This window comes from Penaeus chinensis, chromosome 26 (assembly GCF_019202785.1).
Source record: "Penaeus chinensis breed Huanghai No. 1 chromosome 26, ASM1920278v2, whole genome shotgun sequence".
NCBI lineage: Eukaryota > Metazoa > Arthropoda > Malacostraca > Decapoda > Penaeidae > Penaeus > Penaeus chinensis.
Window position 1 is genome coordinate 2136020 of NC_061844.1, and position 17500 is coordinate 2153519.

The window sequence follows — 17500 nt, forward strand, 5'->3', positions numbered from 1 at the left end:
ATTCCAACCCTGGAAAATATCTCTACTAAAGTCACTGCTACGGGGACTGAATCAATGTTTTGAAGGGGACAGCTTCCGGGAGCCTTGTTGCATAATCAGTTAGTGTAAGAATGCCTCTGCGGCCTATGTCAGCACAAGGTGAAATAGGTCCAACGATATCAACGGCCACCCTAGAAAAAGCTTTAGCAACAGCAGGAATAAATTCCATAGGCCTTCAGCTAACGCTGCCTTTAGCAGATATTTTTGGGCAAACATGACATGACTTGCAATTTTGTAGCAGCTCCTACACCAAGCCAAAAGCATTTCCGAAATACTTTAAAACTAGTCTTTCTATGAGAGAAATGACCTCATGCCAGTTAAAGAATCGTGAGGCAGGTTGAGTACCTTATCTCTGCAGATCTCAGGAACCCAAACTGTTTAGAGACTATTTCGTGAGGTTTATACTTTTGATACAGACTCTATAGATCGAGCCATTACACATGTCATACTTCACTGAACGAAATTTTGCCTTTTCCTTTTCACCTCTCTCTAATTTCTCCCTTATCAGTTTTAAGTTCTTGCAGGATTTTTGTGCTTTGATTAAAGAAGTTTTGTTGATCTCCATAATTAGGCACATTAGTTTTGAATTTGCTTAATGTTTACTCTTATCGACTCTTGTTTGAACAACCACTGGCATCTTTAGCGCCTCATCTATTCCATATCGACAAAAACTCTCGCTACATACGCGTGTATTTTCAATGGAAAAGGGAAATGTAGGCTTGTCAGAGAATTCGGTTAAGTCACGGGAAGAAGGTAGCTAGGGTAGGTCACAGAGGTCATCTTAGGTAGGTCACAGAGGTCAGGTTCTTCAGAGGGAGTTACAGAGGTCAGGACTAGCGCAGGATGTAAAGGTAGTTACATCACAAGTACAGGACTTGGGTGATCACGGCAAGATTGGTTCGGGATCGACGCGCCTGGAACACATCCTATTAGAACTTCTGCACATTTTATCGGTGCGGCTAGAACGTTTGCCCACACAGTAAAGAACTTGGTCTCTGTGAAACGCCTGATTTTAGGAAAGTAATTTGGTCTACCCAAATAATCATAAACCTTTGCCATTTTACCTAATTTATATTTAGAATCGACCAAAGAGTCTTTAACTATATATACAGTATATATATATATATATATATATATATATGTATATATGTATATATGTAGACATATATATGTATAATATATATATATATATATATATATATATATATATATATATACGTGTATATACAGTATATATATATATATATATATATATATATGTATATATACTTATATACATATATATGTATATATGCAGATATATATATATATATATAAATATATATATGTATATATACCGTATATATATATATATATATGTATATATATATGTATATACATATATATGTATATACATACATATATATATGCATATATCAACACATATATATATAAATGCGACTGCCGCGATGGTCCAGTGGTTAGAGCATTAGATTCCCGTCCTTGTGGTCCCGAGTTCATTTCCTCGCCGCGGCAGTCGTAAAAATGTCTGCGCTCTGACTACTTGCTCGAGCCGGAGAAAACAACATATCACCTTGAGAAGTCAAACGCAGGTGTCGTAGGGGAAGTCGCCGCCGTGGCACTAGTGTCAGCGCGCCGAACCGCGGTTGATTAGGAAGATCATCCAATCAGGCAAGGATGGCACTCCCATATAATCTCTCAATAGTGAATTGAGAGATCCATATGTCCTGCAGTGGAAAAAGTGGCTGCTAAAAAATATATATATTTATATAAATGCATGTGTGTATATATATATGTGTGTATGTGTGTGTGTATGTGTGTGGACATATATATACATATATATATGTATATATATGATATTTATATGATAAATGTAAACACACACACTCACACACACACACACACACACACACACACACACACACACACACACACACACACATATATATATATATATATATATATATATATATGTGTGTGTGTGTGTGTGTGTGTGTATGTGTGTGTGTGTGTGTGTACATACATACATATATATACACATATACATAAACATATATATATATATATATATATATATATATACATATATATACATATATATACATATATATACATATATATATACATACATACATATATATATATATGTGTGTGTGTGTGTGTGTGTGTATGTGTATGTGTGTGTGCATGTGTGTTTGTGTGTATGTGTGAGTACATACATGCATACATTTACATATGTACACATATACACATATATGTGTATATATACATATATATATATATATATCAATATGTAATTATATAAATATAAATAAACATATATAATTATAAAAATATATATACAAATATGTAAATATATGAATATTTATGTATATATATTTATTTATATATATACATATGTTGACATTTATATACACATTTACATATATGTAAATAAATATAAATATAACTAAATAAATAAATAAATGAATAAATAAATAAATATATATATATGCATATTTTCCAGGGCATTTCCAAAGTATTAATTTGACCCAATATTGTAATTAGATCCAGATAGGTAGTAATTGCGTGAAGAACCGCATCATTTGTTTTATTCTCTCAATAAAACATCAAAGAAATGGCCTCTGTTCTGACGATCTGAATGGAGACCTGTTTTCGGTTTTGGCCGGAAATCCTTCACGCCGTTTTGATTTGTAATAATTCCAGAATAGCGACAAAATCGGATAGGAAGGAATGGTAATAGTTATTAAGTTAGAAACAGCTATTTCATATTTCAATCCCATTTCATTATTAAGAGAGACGAGGGACATTTTCCATTGGTTTGTAGAGGACTTCAGTTCTCGCTTTTCCTTCTTTCTTTCTTTCTTTGTTAGATTTCTTGGCTATCAACCAGCGGCATGTGGCCAAGGTTATTAAGCCAATGGATCCTATTTATTCTATCAATCTATATGAGGTCATAAAGTTTTGTCTCCCTTAAAAAAGTGATTACTTTATATATTATTTGTTAATTGTCTGATAAAAGGTTTGATGTTATTTAAGGGTATGTTTTTCATTCTGAAATAGTTTTTTAATGTTTGTCTATTGTTTTGGTATTGGTGGCAGGATATTAAGATGTGGTCTATTGAGAGATGGTTTGTGCAATGGGGGCACTGTGGAGGGAATCTTTTTTCTAGGTATGGAGTGAGGTGGGTGATTCTTGTGGCGTTGAGTCTCAGGCGTGCCAACACCACCTCCTCCCTTCTATTTTTCTGTGGGCTGTGGCCCACAGTTCTATGTTTGGTTTTATTTTTTTTGTTAGTTGGAGGTTGGTCCACTCACTTTGCCACAGGAGATGTATTTTTGCTTTTATAAGAGACACAAAACACCTGAGATCTGTACGAACTATGGTAGTGTCCAGATCGCCAGTTGACCCGGCTAGTTTGTCAGCCTGTTCATTACCATGGATACCAGAGTGACCTGGTACCCATATTAGCTTGATTGATTTGTTGGCACCGTGTAACTTACGAATGATATTACCCAGCAATTCATTTTTGGTGGTTTCCAAGGATTTAATAGCTTTAAGTCAACTTAATGAATCGGAAAAAATGACTATTCTATCGTGGGTCGTCGATAGTGCAAAATCTAGAGCTTTATCAATGGCAAAAAGTTCAGCAATAAAAATCGATGTATGATTCGGCAGTCTAAACTTTAGTTCACATTCAGTCGACCATACACCCGCACCTACACACTCATCTGTCTTGGAGCCGTCGGTATATATATGAAAAAAAGGGAGATGTTTAATAAGGATCTCTCTGAACCTCTGGCGTACCTCACCCTCCGGCGCCATGGCCTTGGCTGATGGAAACCAATTGGGTGTTTCCCATGGCGCTATATTTGACTGAACCAGGGTATCGATGGTAGAGAGATCTATACCGACTTTCTCGACGAGGTCGTGGAGTCTCGTGGCAAAGGGCCTAGTGCCTCCATTGCCATTAGGGTGGCTCGGGTCTCGAGCCACCTTTGCGGCATAGGTCAGTGCTAACTGGCCGCGTCTGAGTCGGAGGGGAGGTACTCCTGACTCCACCTCAAGACGCTTGATCCGAGTACATTTTAGGGCTCCAAGACACACACGCAAACAAGCATTCTGCACAGCATCTAATCCTTTCAAACTTGTTTTCGATGCCGAACCATACACGATTGACCCATAGTCTACTTTAGACCTAATCAGGGCTTTATATACCATTAGCAAAGACTGTCTATCAGCTCCCCATTTATTACCAGAACTGCACTTTAATAAATTTAGTGTTTTTTGACATTTATTCTTTAACTGACCAATGTGGTCTTTCCAATTAAGTCTACAATCAAAGAGTAGACCAAGAAATCTAGCAGAACTTTGAATGGGTATTGGGTGGTTATCTAAAGTTAATCTGATATTTGGTATCTTTTTATGTGAAAAAATGTCTCGCTTTCTTTCAGATCTTTCATTTAACCCATTCGCCCCCGATTTATGTTCTGTCCCTGTAGTGTTTGGTGAATTGTGTGACATACAGATGGCTCTAGTTACCGATCCTGATTTTCCCATTCCTTGTATTGGCGGGAGAATGTTTTTTTGTTTTTTTTTCTTATTAATACCATTGCTATCGATACTGTTGTTATTGTTATTGATGTTATGATTATTAAATTGTCATTAAAATATTTTATACTGTATATGATACAAAAGACTCTTCCATAAAGTGAAGGAAAAGGGTAAACAGGTCAGATAGGTAGTTCTGATAACTGGCTATTTGGTGACTAAAAACTTGTAGAGCCACCTATGTATAAATGCAATAATAAACGTGTATTACAGTGGTCATGGCATGTATTCTTGCCACATGGGGCGAATGGGGTTAACGTGTATATATCAGATACATAAAATATTTACTCGTAGTCATGCAAGATTCAACGTTATTCTTCCGTGTCAAAGAGCTTTTGGGCTTTTATGATGTGACAGTGAGCGATTATTCGATGTAGTGTAGCGAGCCATAAAGTGACTAGTAAGCTATCAGGAAAGCCATTGAGTACAGAATGCCATATACTTTCATCTACGCGGCCTTACTATGACTAGATATACTAGACAGCAAAATAACTGAAAATGTAGCAGAGCGAAGCCTCCGGTGGACCTGAGGAGCCCTGGTCATCCTGGCAACATTTTGCACTCTGATTGCTAGCGTGGGCCGCCGGCCAGCAAGACCCCGACCCGCGCCTCCGGGACCGGTGCAAGTGGCCCAGTTGGAACTTCTGTCTTGTGTACATGTAAATGCATAAATGCATGTACACATATATGGCTACATGCATGCACACGCACGCACACACACACACACACATAATAAAATTTAATTATGTATATATATAATCACACACATATGTATATTCATATCCATATATATTGTATATTTATATATATATGTATATGCATATATACTGTATATATATATATATGTATATGCATATATACTGTATATATATATGTATATATGCATATATACTGTATATATATATATATATGTATATGCATATATACTGTATATATGTATATATATGTATATGCATATATACTGTGTATATATATATATATATATATATATATATATATATGTATATGCATATATACTGTATATATATATATATATATATATATATATGTATATGCATATATACTGTATATATATATATATATATATGTATATGCATATATGCATATATACTGTATATATATATATATATATATATATGTATATGCATATATACTGTATATATATATGTTTATACATATATACTGTATATATATAGGTATATGCATATATACTGTACACACACACACAGACACACACATATATATACATATATATATATATATATATATATGTGTGTGTGTGTGTGTGTGTGTGTGTGTGTGTGCGCGCGCGCACATACACACACACTGGGTATAAATGACCCTCTCTTCCAGTACTACCCGGCCGACGCGAGAGGACACAGCTGAGGGCGTTGGATATCGGCAAATCATGCAAATGAAAAACACCGAAACAGAACCTGGTGAAAACAGTTTAATGCCAACGACGTCCAATGAGGGTAAGAAACAAGATTTTTTGTGAACGTTTTAAGAATCATATTATATCGCTGACATACCATGGTGAAGACATTAATGTATATCGTTGACATAATAATAACATAACATTTTTACATTTTTTACCGTTGACATGATTATTTATAATTGCAAAACATTGTTGTATATCGCTGACATGACATTAATAATAACATTGCTGTCACGACATGTTGACATGACATAACATCACATTGTTTTATATCATGTTAAGATAACGTTAACATGACATATTATTACGTCATCTTAGCGTAATATGTCATTCGTGCATGTCACTGAGAGAGAGATGGAGAAAGACACAGAAAAAGAGAAAGAGAAAGAGAGAGAGGGGGGGAGGGGAGAGAGAGAGAAAAGAGAGAGAGAGAGTGAGTGAGTGAGTGAGAGAAAGAGGGAGAGAGACAGACAGACAGACCGAGAGAGAGACAGAGACAGAAGGTGGAACAGTTTTAGTAGACAAAGAGGAAGAAAAATAAATGAAAGAAAGAAAGAAAAAACAACAACAAGAGAACGAAAAATAGGGACTAAATAAGGAGGCTCAGAGGCTTATCTCGCTTCGTCCGATAAAGAGAGAGCCGCCGTATTACTTTTTTCCCGAGGGCGATAAAATAATTCCGAGTCATGGTTTCTTCTGGGTGAACAAATCTTTCCTGTACTGACATTTGCCATAAACCATTACCAGTGTCACATACCAGTATATAATAATACCATGAATACCATCATATACTAGCCAAAAATACCAATAACATTACCGTACTAGCACAGGGTACCAATGATAGCACCATATTATATCGGCTCAAAGTGCCATGAAATACCATGCCATCAAAAGTTTAATTTCAAAATACTATATTCCATACCACCAGCAGCGTCATATGACACTAGGACAAAGTACTATGGCAGCCCCTCAGCACAAAGCTCCATTAACAGTACCAAGATATGCCATACCAGCACGAATTAGTTATTATCAACATGTCACGCTGGCACAAAATACCATATTACAAAAGCAAACATTATTAACAGTACCCTGTCACAACCATAAGTATTACCACATCACATCAGTAAAGAGGTCCAGATTAATTTTAAAAAATGCATATTATCAGAAATTTTAATGCATCAGAAGACACCAGTGGTTGCTTATGGTCAATGTTGCTACAAAACCGCTGGACTGGACTTAAAAGCTCCTCATTTTCCCGCTAGAAATGGACTTAAAAATCGCTAATATATAGAGTAAACTTTCCCGCTAGATCACAATAAAGAACTCTTTTAAGCAAGAAATACATTAATAAATTGAAATAGTAAAGTGGTATAAGATAATGAGAAATGTTGTATATAATTTTTTCTTAATATCAGACATGTAAAAATATATATTAAGTATCAGCTGATTAGAATAAAAAGAGAGAAAAAAGCGAATCGGATTGTCCTAGAGTCCGTGTGAGGTGCCAATTTGTTATTTTCCTGTTTTTATTGTTTCTATGTTTTACGTGATATTTATATTCATTTTACTTACATTTTAGAATCCACTTTTAATAAAATAGTGAAATAAATGTCTGTGACAATCGTTTTAGATTAGTTCTCTTTAGGTAAGCAGTTTTATTTGAACAATAGTTACAATTTTGATGACTATAGACATTTCTGTTGAATTCTGTTCCAAAATGCATTGTTGCTTGATGTGATAACCCATTTTTCTTGCTTCAAATTGCCTTCATCATAAAAATATCTTTGGCAGAAAATTACGTGTTTGGTTATCGGACATGAAAAAAAAAAACGATTTTTTTTTTTTTTTCGTTTCCTACCAAAGGAAAATTATATTTACCATCATTACTATTCTCGTTTATCCCTACAAAACCATCGTCTAGCATTGACCTTTTCATCCCATAATACAACCACTACATGGACTCAGTTGACTCCTCCAGTCTAATTTGCTTCCACGAATTTTCAGGAAAATATGTGGTTCAGTGGGCCGCAAACAGCACGACCTGGCAGCTTTGGAAGGACAGTCCGACTGCCGCTTGCTCTCAGTTCCGAACCAGGTGAGAGACAGACGTTCACAGACACTGGGAGTTGTGTTTTAGCTTTTCACTATTTAGATGTATTGGGAAAAACGATGTGTATGCAGTTCACTAGTCATGTGCATATGAAGGTAGATGTGTCTGGAGTTCACTGATTACATGTATTTAGAGGTAGATGTATATGAGGATTTCAATAATTAAGTGTATATGATGGTAGTTGTATATGTGCATATGGTTAGAGATGTATATGTATTTCCCTAATCAATGCTATATAGGAAAGCAGATGTATGTGCATTTCACTAGTTGCAATAAAGGTATACTTAAATCAAGACATAATAGTAATGAATAAATATATGATAACAGTTTGATGACATAGAGATGAAATGACAAAAGTAAATGAAGATATGATAACAGTAAAATGAAATGAAAATATAATAACAATAACAAATAAAGATAACAATAATGATATCAGATAAAGGTACGATAATAAAATAAAATGAAGGTATAATTGTCATAATAAATAGATAAAGATATGATAACAATAAAATGAAAGAATCATATGATAATAATAATAAATAAAGGTATGAAACCAACAGTAATAGAGAAATGATAATATGAAATAAAGATATAATAAAGATGAAATGAAATAATGATTTAATAACCTTAACAAATCAAGGCATGATAACAGTAAAACAAAACAATAACAACGAAATAAAAACAAGCCTAAATTATCTCATAAAAAACAATTCATTAAGCGCCAATTTTCACGAACGAGAAAGACCCAATCACGAAAAGATATTAACACATTAGAACACGTCGCTTCTGGACGCTCAACAGGTTCGCCCAGGGCTTGCCGAGAACATACCTGGTCTCCTTCCCCGGCTCCGGCAACACCTGGGTCAGGTATCTGCTGGAGGCTGCGTCTGGCATCTTCACTGGCTCGGAGTACACGGATCGAGAGATTCAAAAAGCAGGTGAGTCTCTGTTCGGTGATGATGCACACACACACACACACACACACACACACACACACACACACACACACACACACACACACACACACACACACACACACACACACACACACACAAACACACACAAACAAACAAACACACGCATGTGTGTGTGTATATAAATATGTATTTATAATTATATATAGAAATACAGACACACACATTCACATGCATACATGCATATATAATACAGACTGATATATATATATATATATATATATATATATATATATATATATATATATATATATATACATATATACATATATATACATATATGTATATATATATGTCTGTTTGTATATGTGCGTGTTTGTATGCTTATATATATGTATATATAAACGTGTGTGTGTGTGTGTGTGTGTGTGTGTCGTGGAATTATTTTGAGTTCACGCTTTGAAAGGCCTGCCACCAAATATCCACATATAAAATAAGTTTCAAAAAATCCTACTTCCTTACTGTTGCGAATTTGCCGAGATGAATTCTCCTCAATTCAAAAGCCGATAAAGTTGCTCGGGCATCGCCGCCACAGAAAGGCCCGGCTTCGACTTCCCCTCGAACGGCCTTGGGGCTCGCGGGCGGTTGAGTGCGGCCCGGGGGAACAACGCTCACAGAAACAGCTCTGGTCCCTTTTCTTTTATTCTGTGATAAAGATAAAGTGGGAGAGTATCTAAACTTAGCCATGATCAATGTCAGAAAATGGCAGGACTATTCTTTTACTGAGTCGGTTCCAGTCTAACATTAACTTTTACTTTACGCCCTCCCTTCTGCCTGATGATTATAACTCAATGATTATTAGGATAAACGCGAGATGGGATTTTGCAATTTCCCTTCCCTACACTTTACTGTGATCTATTGTCCCTTCTGCAATATATTACTTGACACAGTTGGGATTGCCATCTTCGTCACGCTGCTGTATCCACGAGACAAAATAAATTAATTAATATTTCCGAACAACAACGGCTCGCATTAAACATGGCTTGCTGGCGTCATGTTAGTGTGGTGTTATTTCCCCCCTTTCTCTGCCTTCCTCTCTGTGTTTGGTGGGCGAGATATCACAGTCCAAGGCACATGGATTTAGAATCTATACTAATTCAGTTAACCAGCATTAAAATCTTCAAACTGCGGGTAAAAACAAGATTTTAATACCCGGCGTGTGCAGTGAAAGCAGGACCCCCCCCCCCCCCCTTGAATTGTGAATCTTTAAACAAACAAACTATTTATGGAACACTAAATTTTGCTCTATTCATATAACTTCGAGATGAAAATACATGAATAAACATTTCTGTTTGGCAATTCGTGGCCCAAACATCTCCACAGTTGTGACCAATAAACCTTTTAAATGTCGATTCAATATAAATCTTGACATATATATAAATGTATACACGTTTATATATATATATATATATATATATATATATATATGTGTGTGTGTGTGTGGTTGTGTGTATGTGTGTGTATGTGTATGTATGTACATATCTATATGTATGTAGGTAAATAATTTACTCTATTAGTAATCAATAAGTTGAAAAGAGAAAGAGAGAGAGATAACGTTATATGATATATATATATACACACACACACACATATATACATATATATATATATATATATATATATATATATAGAGAGAGAGAGAGAGAGAGAGAGAGAGGGAAGAAAACATAAAAATGAGAGCTAAAAGAGAGAGAGAAAAAAAAGAAAGAAACATTAACACCCTCTTTCCACCCCCCACCCCCCCAATCCCCCGACAGGCTACCTCGGAGAAGCCGACAAACCCGACAGCGGCCGAACGCTCGTCCAGAAGAGCCACGGCACTGCGCTCATGACGGCCAAGAACACGATGAAAGCCCGATATGAAGTGATAAGCGCTGACCTGCCGTCCGTCCTTATCATCCGGAATCCGGCGAAGTAGGCGAGGCGTTGGGTTGGTGGGGGGAGGGGGAGAGGGGGGGAGAGGGGGAAGAGTGGGGAGGGGGGGGGGCAGGGGGGAAGAAGAGGGGAGACGATTATAATAATAATAATTGTTATATTAAAACCATTTTCATTCTTCTCATAACTATCATCATCATTATCAGCTTTATTGTTCTCATTCTTACTCTTATATTCTTATTATTGTTACCATTATCCTCCTCCTCCTCCTCCTCATCATCATCATCATCGTAATTACCATTATCATTAGTATTACTACGATTATTGTTGTTTCTATTATACTTGTCATTTGATTAATAATTCACACATGCATTTTTGTGATTCTAGTCATGCTTAAAATAATCATTGGTTACACTACTTTCCACACAACCATTACTGTTATTGATTATTATTATCGTAATCTTTCTCATCATTAGTACCTTCATTAGCTATAAGAGCATCATCATTATCGTCTATACTATCGTTACTATAATCATTATCATCATTGCTAGTGTAATTATCTTTATTTTCATTGCTGTCCTTTTCAGTATAGTTACTATGTAGTATTATTTTTAATATAATCGTTATCATCATTATCATAATCATTATAATCACCAACATCATCAGTACTATTATGATTTACATTCATCATTATCAATACAATCATTATTATCATCATTATCAATACCATCATTATTATCATCATTATCAATACCATCATTATTATCATCATTATCAATACCATCATTATCATCATCATTATCAATACCATTATTATTATTATAATTATCAATACCATCATTATTATCATCATTATCAATACCATCATTATCATCATCATTATCAATACCATTATTATTATTATCATTATCAATACCATCATTATTATCATCATTATTGCTATTCTTATCATTATAGTTTCTTTTACACCGACTTACTTACAGAGCTATTTTATCGTACTGGAAATATGCTAAGCTCACAGGCAACGGCAGGCATACAAAGCAGCTGTCTGAGAAAAGCTTCCAGACCAAAGGTAAATCGACAGTCCATAGTTTAATTAATAGACTGCTTTTATGTGGCCCGTAAATCCCATTGGAATTAATTTGCATATCTCTATATGTCTTTATATATCTAGACAGGTCATAAATGAAACTGTCTCTGGATTATATTAGATATGATCATCTAGTTAACAGATTCTTAGAATGAAAGTAAAATTATGATCTATTTCACTTTAAAAGTTAAAATTGAATTAATCTAAATATCTCATCCTTTCTCTCTTTCCTTAACGTTTAACTTATTGATCAAATGTCTTTATTTCCTTCTTGATTTTTGAATTTATCTATTTTATTTCTCAAGAATTCCACAATTTCGCTGAGAAAATGATAACGTTGTGGGAACAGCTGATCACCGATCGCCTGCTGTGGAGTACTGCCCCCGTCCACGTCGTGTACTACGAGCAGCTGGTCCAGGATCCCACTTTCTATGTCAAGGGAATGCTCGAGTTCCTCAGGTAATGCAGGGAGGTGGAGGAGGAGGAAGAGGAGGAGGAGGAGGAGGAGGAAGGAGAAGGAGGGAGAGGAGGGTGAGGATGAGGAGGAAGAGGAGGAGGAGGAGGAGGAGGAGGTGGAGGGAAGGAGGGTGAGGATGAAGAGGAGGAGGAGGAGGAGGAGGAAGAGGAGGAGGAGGTGGAGGAGGAGGAGATGACGTGATAAAAGGGATAATTGTGGTAGTAGTGATAATGTCACAGACGATAATTGCAACAACAAAATAATAACAATAATAATAATGATATAGAATAAAAACAATAAAAGTAGTGAAGAGAACACCACAATTAAATAACAACCTTAATATGAAGACTAAAAACTTTAATAAGAAAAAATGAAAATATTTTAAGCCCGCGATCTCTTCCAGAGTTCCCGCGGACGAGGCCCGACTGCAGTGCCTCAGTGACCACCTGCAAGGGTCATTCAAGCGGCCTGACAAGAAGAAAATTGACCCTTACACCGCGGACGAAAAAGCATCCATGTCCTATGCTGTGTGGAGAGTAAAGAGTTTGCTGAGTATGCTGGGCTATGCTGAGATGCCGCTGTACAGGGAGCTCTCGTAATGCACGCATAGCCACATGCCACATGCACAGGGTTAGGGATGCAAGTACCGTCTAACACATTGACTTGGACAGACAGACAGACAGACACGCATTCACGCACGCCCCCCCCCCCCCAACCCCACACACACATAGACACACGCACAAACAAACACACAACAACCGGAAGCTAAAGACTGACAAGATGATTATACTGATCGTGATAAAATTAATGTTAATACACAGCTTTTTTATAGTGCAATATAACCGAGTCGTTATACTAAAACTTATTAGTATATGCTGACCTGCTTTTTCATATTTTTTACTGAATAAGATAAACATATGAATCGATAAATATGTAAACGACGAAGAGGAAGAGTGAACAAATAAAAATGATTTGCTCATAATTTGTTTTGTTTACTTCTTTCATCATTGTTATCTCCATCACATCGTCGTGGTTATGGTACCATTGCTGCAAGGATAATGGTACTAATATTAACCACAGAAATATAGTATTGTCGCATTTGTTGTTATGAACCACTTAGCAAATACTTTATTCCATTAGTTAGAGTGGCTATTCTTGTTACATAAAAAGTGATTTACATACATATAGATATAAGATATTCATACAGTTAATGGTAGTACACATAAGTGATGCCTATTCTTATATTTTGAAACCTGCTGTCATTGGCACTTTAAGAGATGTTCCTTTAATTTCTTCTTGATAATAAATATCATCAAGGCTCCACGTGTTAGTGTCTGCCATGCCCCTATATCTATACGTGATCTGATGTCTAGAGAGTCTACCTATCATCATCATCGTCATTTTTACTATTATTATTATTATCATCATCATCATTATTACTATTATTATTATTATGATAATAATAATAATTTTCAAAAAATATTATTGGGCATAGCCCGGGCGAGGCTCAGCTTCGCATGTCGGACTTATCCTTAGCCTTTCCTCTTCAGACCTGATGATGGAATCTTGGTGGGTTTCGAAACTGTTGTCTCATTTTCAGTGAATCTAGTTTTCCCATTATGGATTTTTCTAATGATATATATATATATATATATATATATATATATATATATATATATATGCGTACTTGCATATACATATGATTATATATGTTTGTATGTGTGTACAATTGAGCTCATTCTATTCATGTTACATCAGGCCTCTTCTTTACCCATTTCTGAACACATTTTTGCATCCCAACTATCTCCTTAATAAACAGCAAAAAGACGGTGAGACCGAATGAGATTGAGGTAGACAGGGAAAAAGAGAGAATGAGAGAAAGCCTGAGACAGAGAGAGAGGGGCTGAGGCAAAGAGAGAGAGAGACTAAGACAGGCAGAGAGAGAAAGAGAGAGAGAGACAGATAGATAGATAGATGGCGTAGCAATGGGAAGCCCGCTAGGCCCAACTCTCACAAATGCTTTTTTATGTTATCACGAGAGTAAATGGATAGCAGACTGCCCATCTTATCTTAAACCACTATTGTATAAAAGATATCTTGATGACATATTCGTATTGATCAGTGATGTCTCACATGTAAACATGTTTTTAGACTATGCTAACCCTAAACATGACAACATACATTTTACTTCTGAAGTTGAAGTCAACAACTCCCTATCTTTTCTGGATATTAGGCTTGATCATAATGCCTTTAAAACCTCTGTGTACAGAAAACCTACTTTCACTGGCCCTGGTTTAAATTATTTATCCTTCTTACCTCTGATGTTTAAAGTTAATGCAGTCAGAACATTGTTGCACAGATGTTTTCAAATCTGTTCAGATTGGCTTTCTATAAACCGAGAAATTCAGTTCTTAGAAACTTTTTTTTTTTTTTTTTTTTTTAAACAAATTCCCTTTGGCAGTTATTCAAAAACAGATAAGACTATTCTTAGATAAGATGCTCTGCCCAGAACCAATGAATTACAATGTGCCTCGGGGTATCCGATACCTTAAATACCATACTATGGACATACTAGCTTTGTCTTACTAAAAGAACTACGGAAACTACTGAGTTACCATTTCCCACAAATTAGTTTCAGAAGGATCTTCACGAATTCCAGAACTATTCGTTCGTTTTTTCCAACAAAACATCTATGCTCAAACGTAGTGTACTTATATAAATGTTCTAGCTGTAACGCTAGATATATAGGTTCAATAACAAGGAATCTAATGATGAGATATTGCGGGCATAAAGGGTTCTCTTATCGGACATTACGTCCACTATCCTCTCCAACCTACTCATTAATTCGAGATCACTCTCTTAAAACAAACCATGTTATAAAACTAGATGACTTCACAGTAATGAGAAAAGAAAAAGATGTAAATGATTTAAGAATCTTAGAATCATTATTGATTAAAGAAATAAAACCAGACATAAACAACAATGAAAGTTCAGCTACTCTCTATACTTTGAAAAAAAATGCACGCGTTACCCCCCCCCCCCACACACACACACACACACATTCGCAAAATAGAGTGGTTTATTTATGAATTTCCCCGGTTCGTCATTTAGTACGGTATTTTGGGCATAGGGACCCCTCATCAATGAAGTCTAACATGCATAGCTAGGCATGGCTAACTCGGCAGTTCAGATTTCCTGACACCGAGAGAATTTGCTTGCGAGAAAGCCTGCGAATTTTTTTTCACGTCACCGTTCATTAATGCGTACATTCTGTACCATATCATAAAATACTGAATTCATTGTGGTAGTTGAAATAGTTTTGTATTAATAGCATTGCTAATTTATCGCAGTATTGTAAAATGTACGTTAATCTTCGAGTTTGTCATACATTCTCCGAGTGAGTTCTCACTTTCATGCTCATTCACGCTCACTGTCGCTCGCTCTCTCTCTCTCTCACACACACACACACACACACACACACACACACACACACAAACTCGTTCACTAATCCACGCAGAACAAAAGGCACTGAAACCTTTTCTATGATCTATGACGTATCTCTGTTGCCCGCGATTTTGTCAGTCGTGACGAGTGATTAGTACATGATTTCTTATTTTACATACATTTCCTCTCTGCGTTACGACAACTGGTTCAAGTAAATCCTTGCGGATTGCCGTTGTCGTTTCCTTATCTACTCTCCTATCTATTAGAGACAGTCGGTAGTTCAAGCCAGGTCCTTGCGGATCGCTACTGTCGTCTCCCTCTTCTATTTTCTTCTTTAACTTTGTGAAAGTAAACCGCAAAATGAAAAAAGACGAAAATAACGTAAATCGAACATTAAAAACTGCAAATTAATGTAAATAACCGGCTACACGTCTTTCTTTTTCTCTTATTTTTTTGCCCTTACATGTATAATCTGGTCCACCGATATCTGACACGGCACCGAAGGAGGACCCTGCTGCAGAAACGGTCACCTTGGGATGCTGTGGGAAGGACGTCACCGGAAGATCGCCAGAAGCCTACGGACCAGGATGTTTGTCAGAGCAGGTTTTAAGCCCCCTCAGGATATAGTAGAAGAGCGCCGCCTGTCGGGACGTCCGTAGATCCAGCGAAGGACCAGGAACTGGCCAGCGCAGGTACCAGTTGCCCCATAATGCTGTGGACGCCCGCAGATCCAGTCAAACTCCAGGAGCTCGTCGGCGCAGGTATCAGCCGCTCTGAGATGCCGAAGAGGACGCCTCCTGTCCGGACACCCGTAGATCCAGACGAAGATTACGAGGACGTCTGGACGAGCGCGCAGCCGAGAAGGACCTGGACGAGATCTGCGAGGACGTGTGTTGGGCGAGTACGCCGCCGAGATAGGCCTGGACGAGGATTACGAGGAAGTCTGGACGAATCCGAAGTCAAGGAGGACCTGTGCGAGGCCTTCAAGGACGTGTGGACGACAAGGACGAGCGGCCACGAAGATGCACCAAGGACAATGCACGTGAGAATGAGATGACCAGCAGATCAGGACCAGCCAAACTTGGGTCACCCTTAAGGCCAATCTAAGGCGAGGCGTTCGTAGGTGGCCAAGCAATATGGAAGGTCATTAACAGACGGAACCGGTGACCTCACCTCGCCCCCCCACATTTCCTGCAGCCAACGCCACGTGTCCGGTGGTCGCTAACACTTTATGCCTGAGCATGACCCCAGTCTTAGTCAGTTCGTGTCCAGCGGCCGACGTGATAAGGTCAGTCAGCCTTTGCCCCTCAGGGCTGGCTGTCCCCCCTTAGCGCTTGCCCAAGACATCGTCTCGTGTGTTCCCATCACTGTGTAGTACTCTTTCATTAAACAAGACTCAACCAAGAGTTATAACCACTATCACTACCCAACCATTCCTAACCCATGTACAAAGGTTCTCTA

At 37.0% G+C, this 17500-nt stretch overlaps 1 protein-coding gene across 1 annotated transcript in view; it reads left to right on the top strand.

Annotated features, from left to right (window-relative positions):
* LOC125039234 (WSC domain-containing protein 1-like) overlaps nt 1–13577 on the top strand; it is a 28185-nt gene extending 14608 nt beyond the window's left edge. Inside the window, exons 3-9 of the mRNA XM_047633045.1 lie at nt 6005–6126; nt 8094–8184; nt 9001–9137; nt 10931–11087; nt 12032–12120; nt 12444–12597; nt 12999–13577. Coding sequence (XP_047489001.1) covers nt 6005–6126; nt 8094–8184; nt 9001–9137; nt 10931–11087; nt 12032–12120; nt 12444–12597; nt 12999–13194 — 946 coding nt within the window. The 3' untranslated portion in view covers nt 13195–13577. The remainder of the gene's footprint in view (nt 1–6004; nt 6127–8093; nt 8185–9000; nt 9138–10930; nt 11088–12031; nt 12121–12443; nt 12598–12998) is intronic.
* The last annotated feature ends 3923 nt before the right edge of the window (nt 13578–17500 follow it).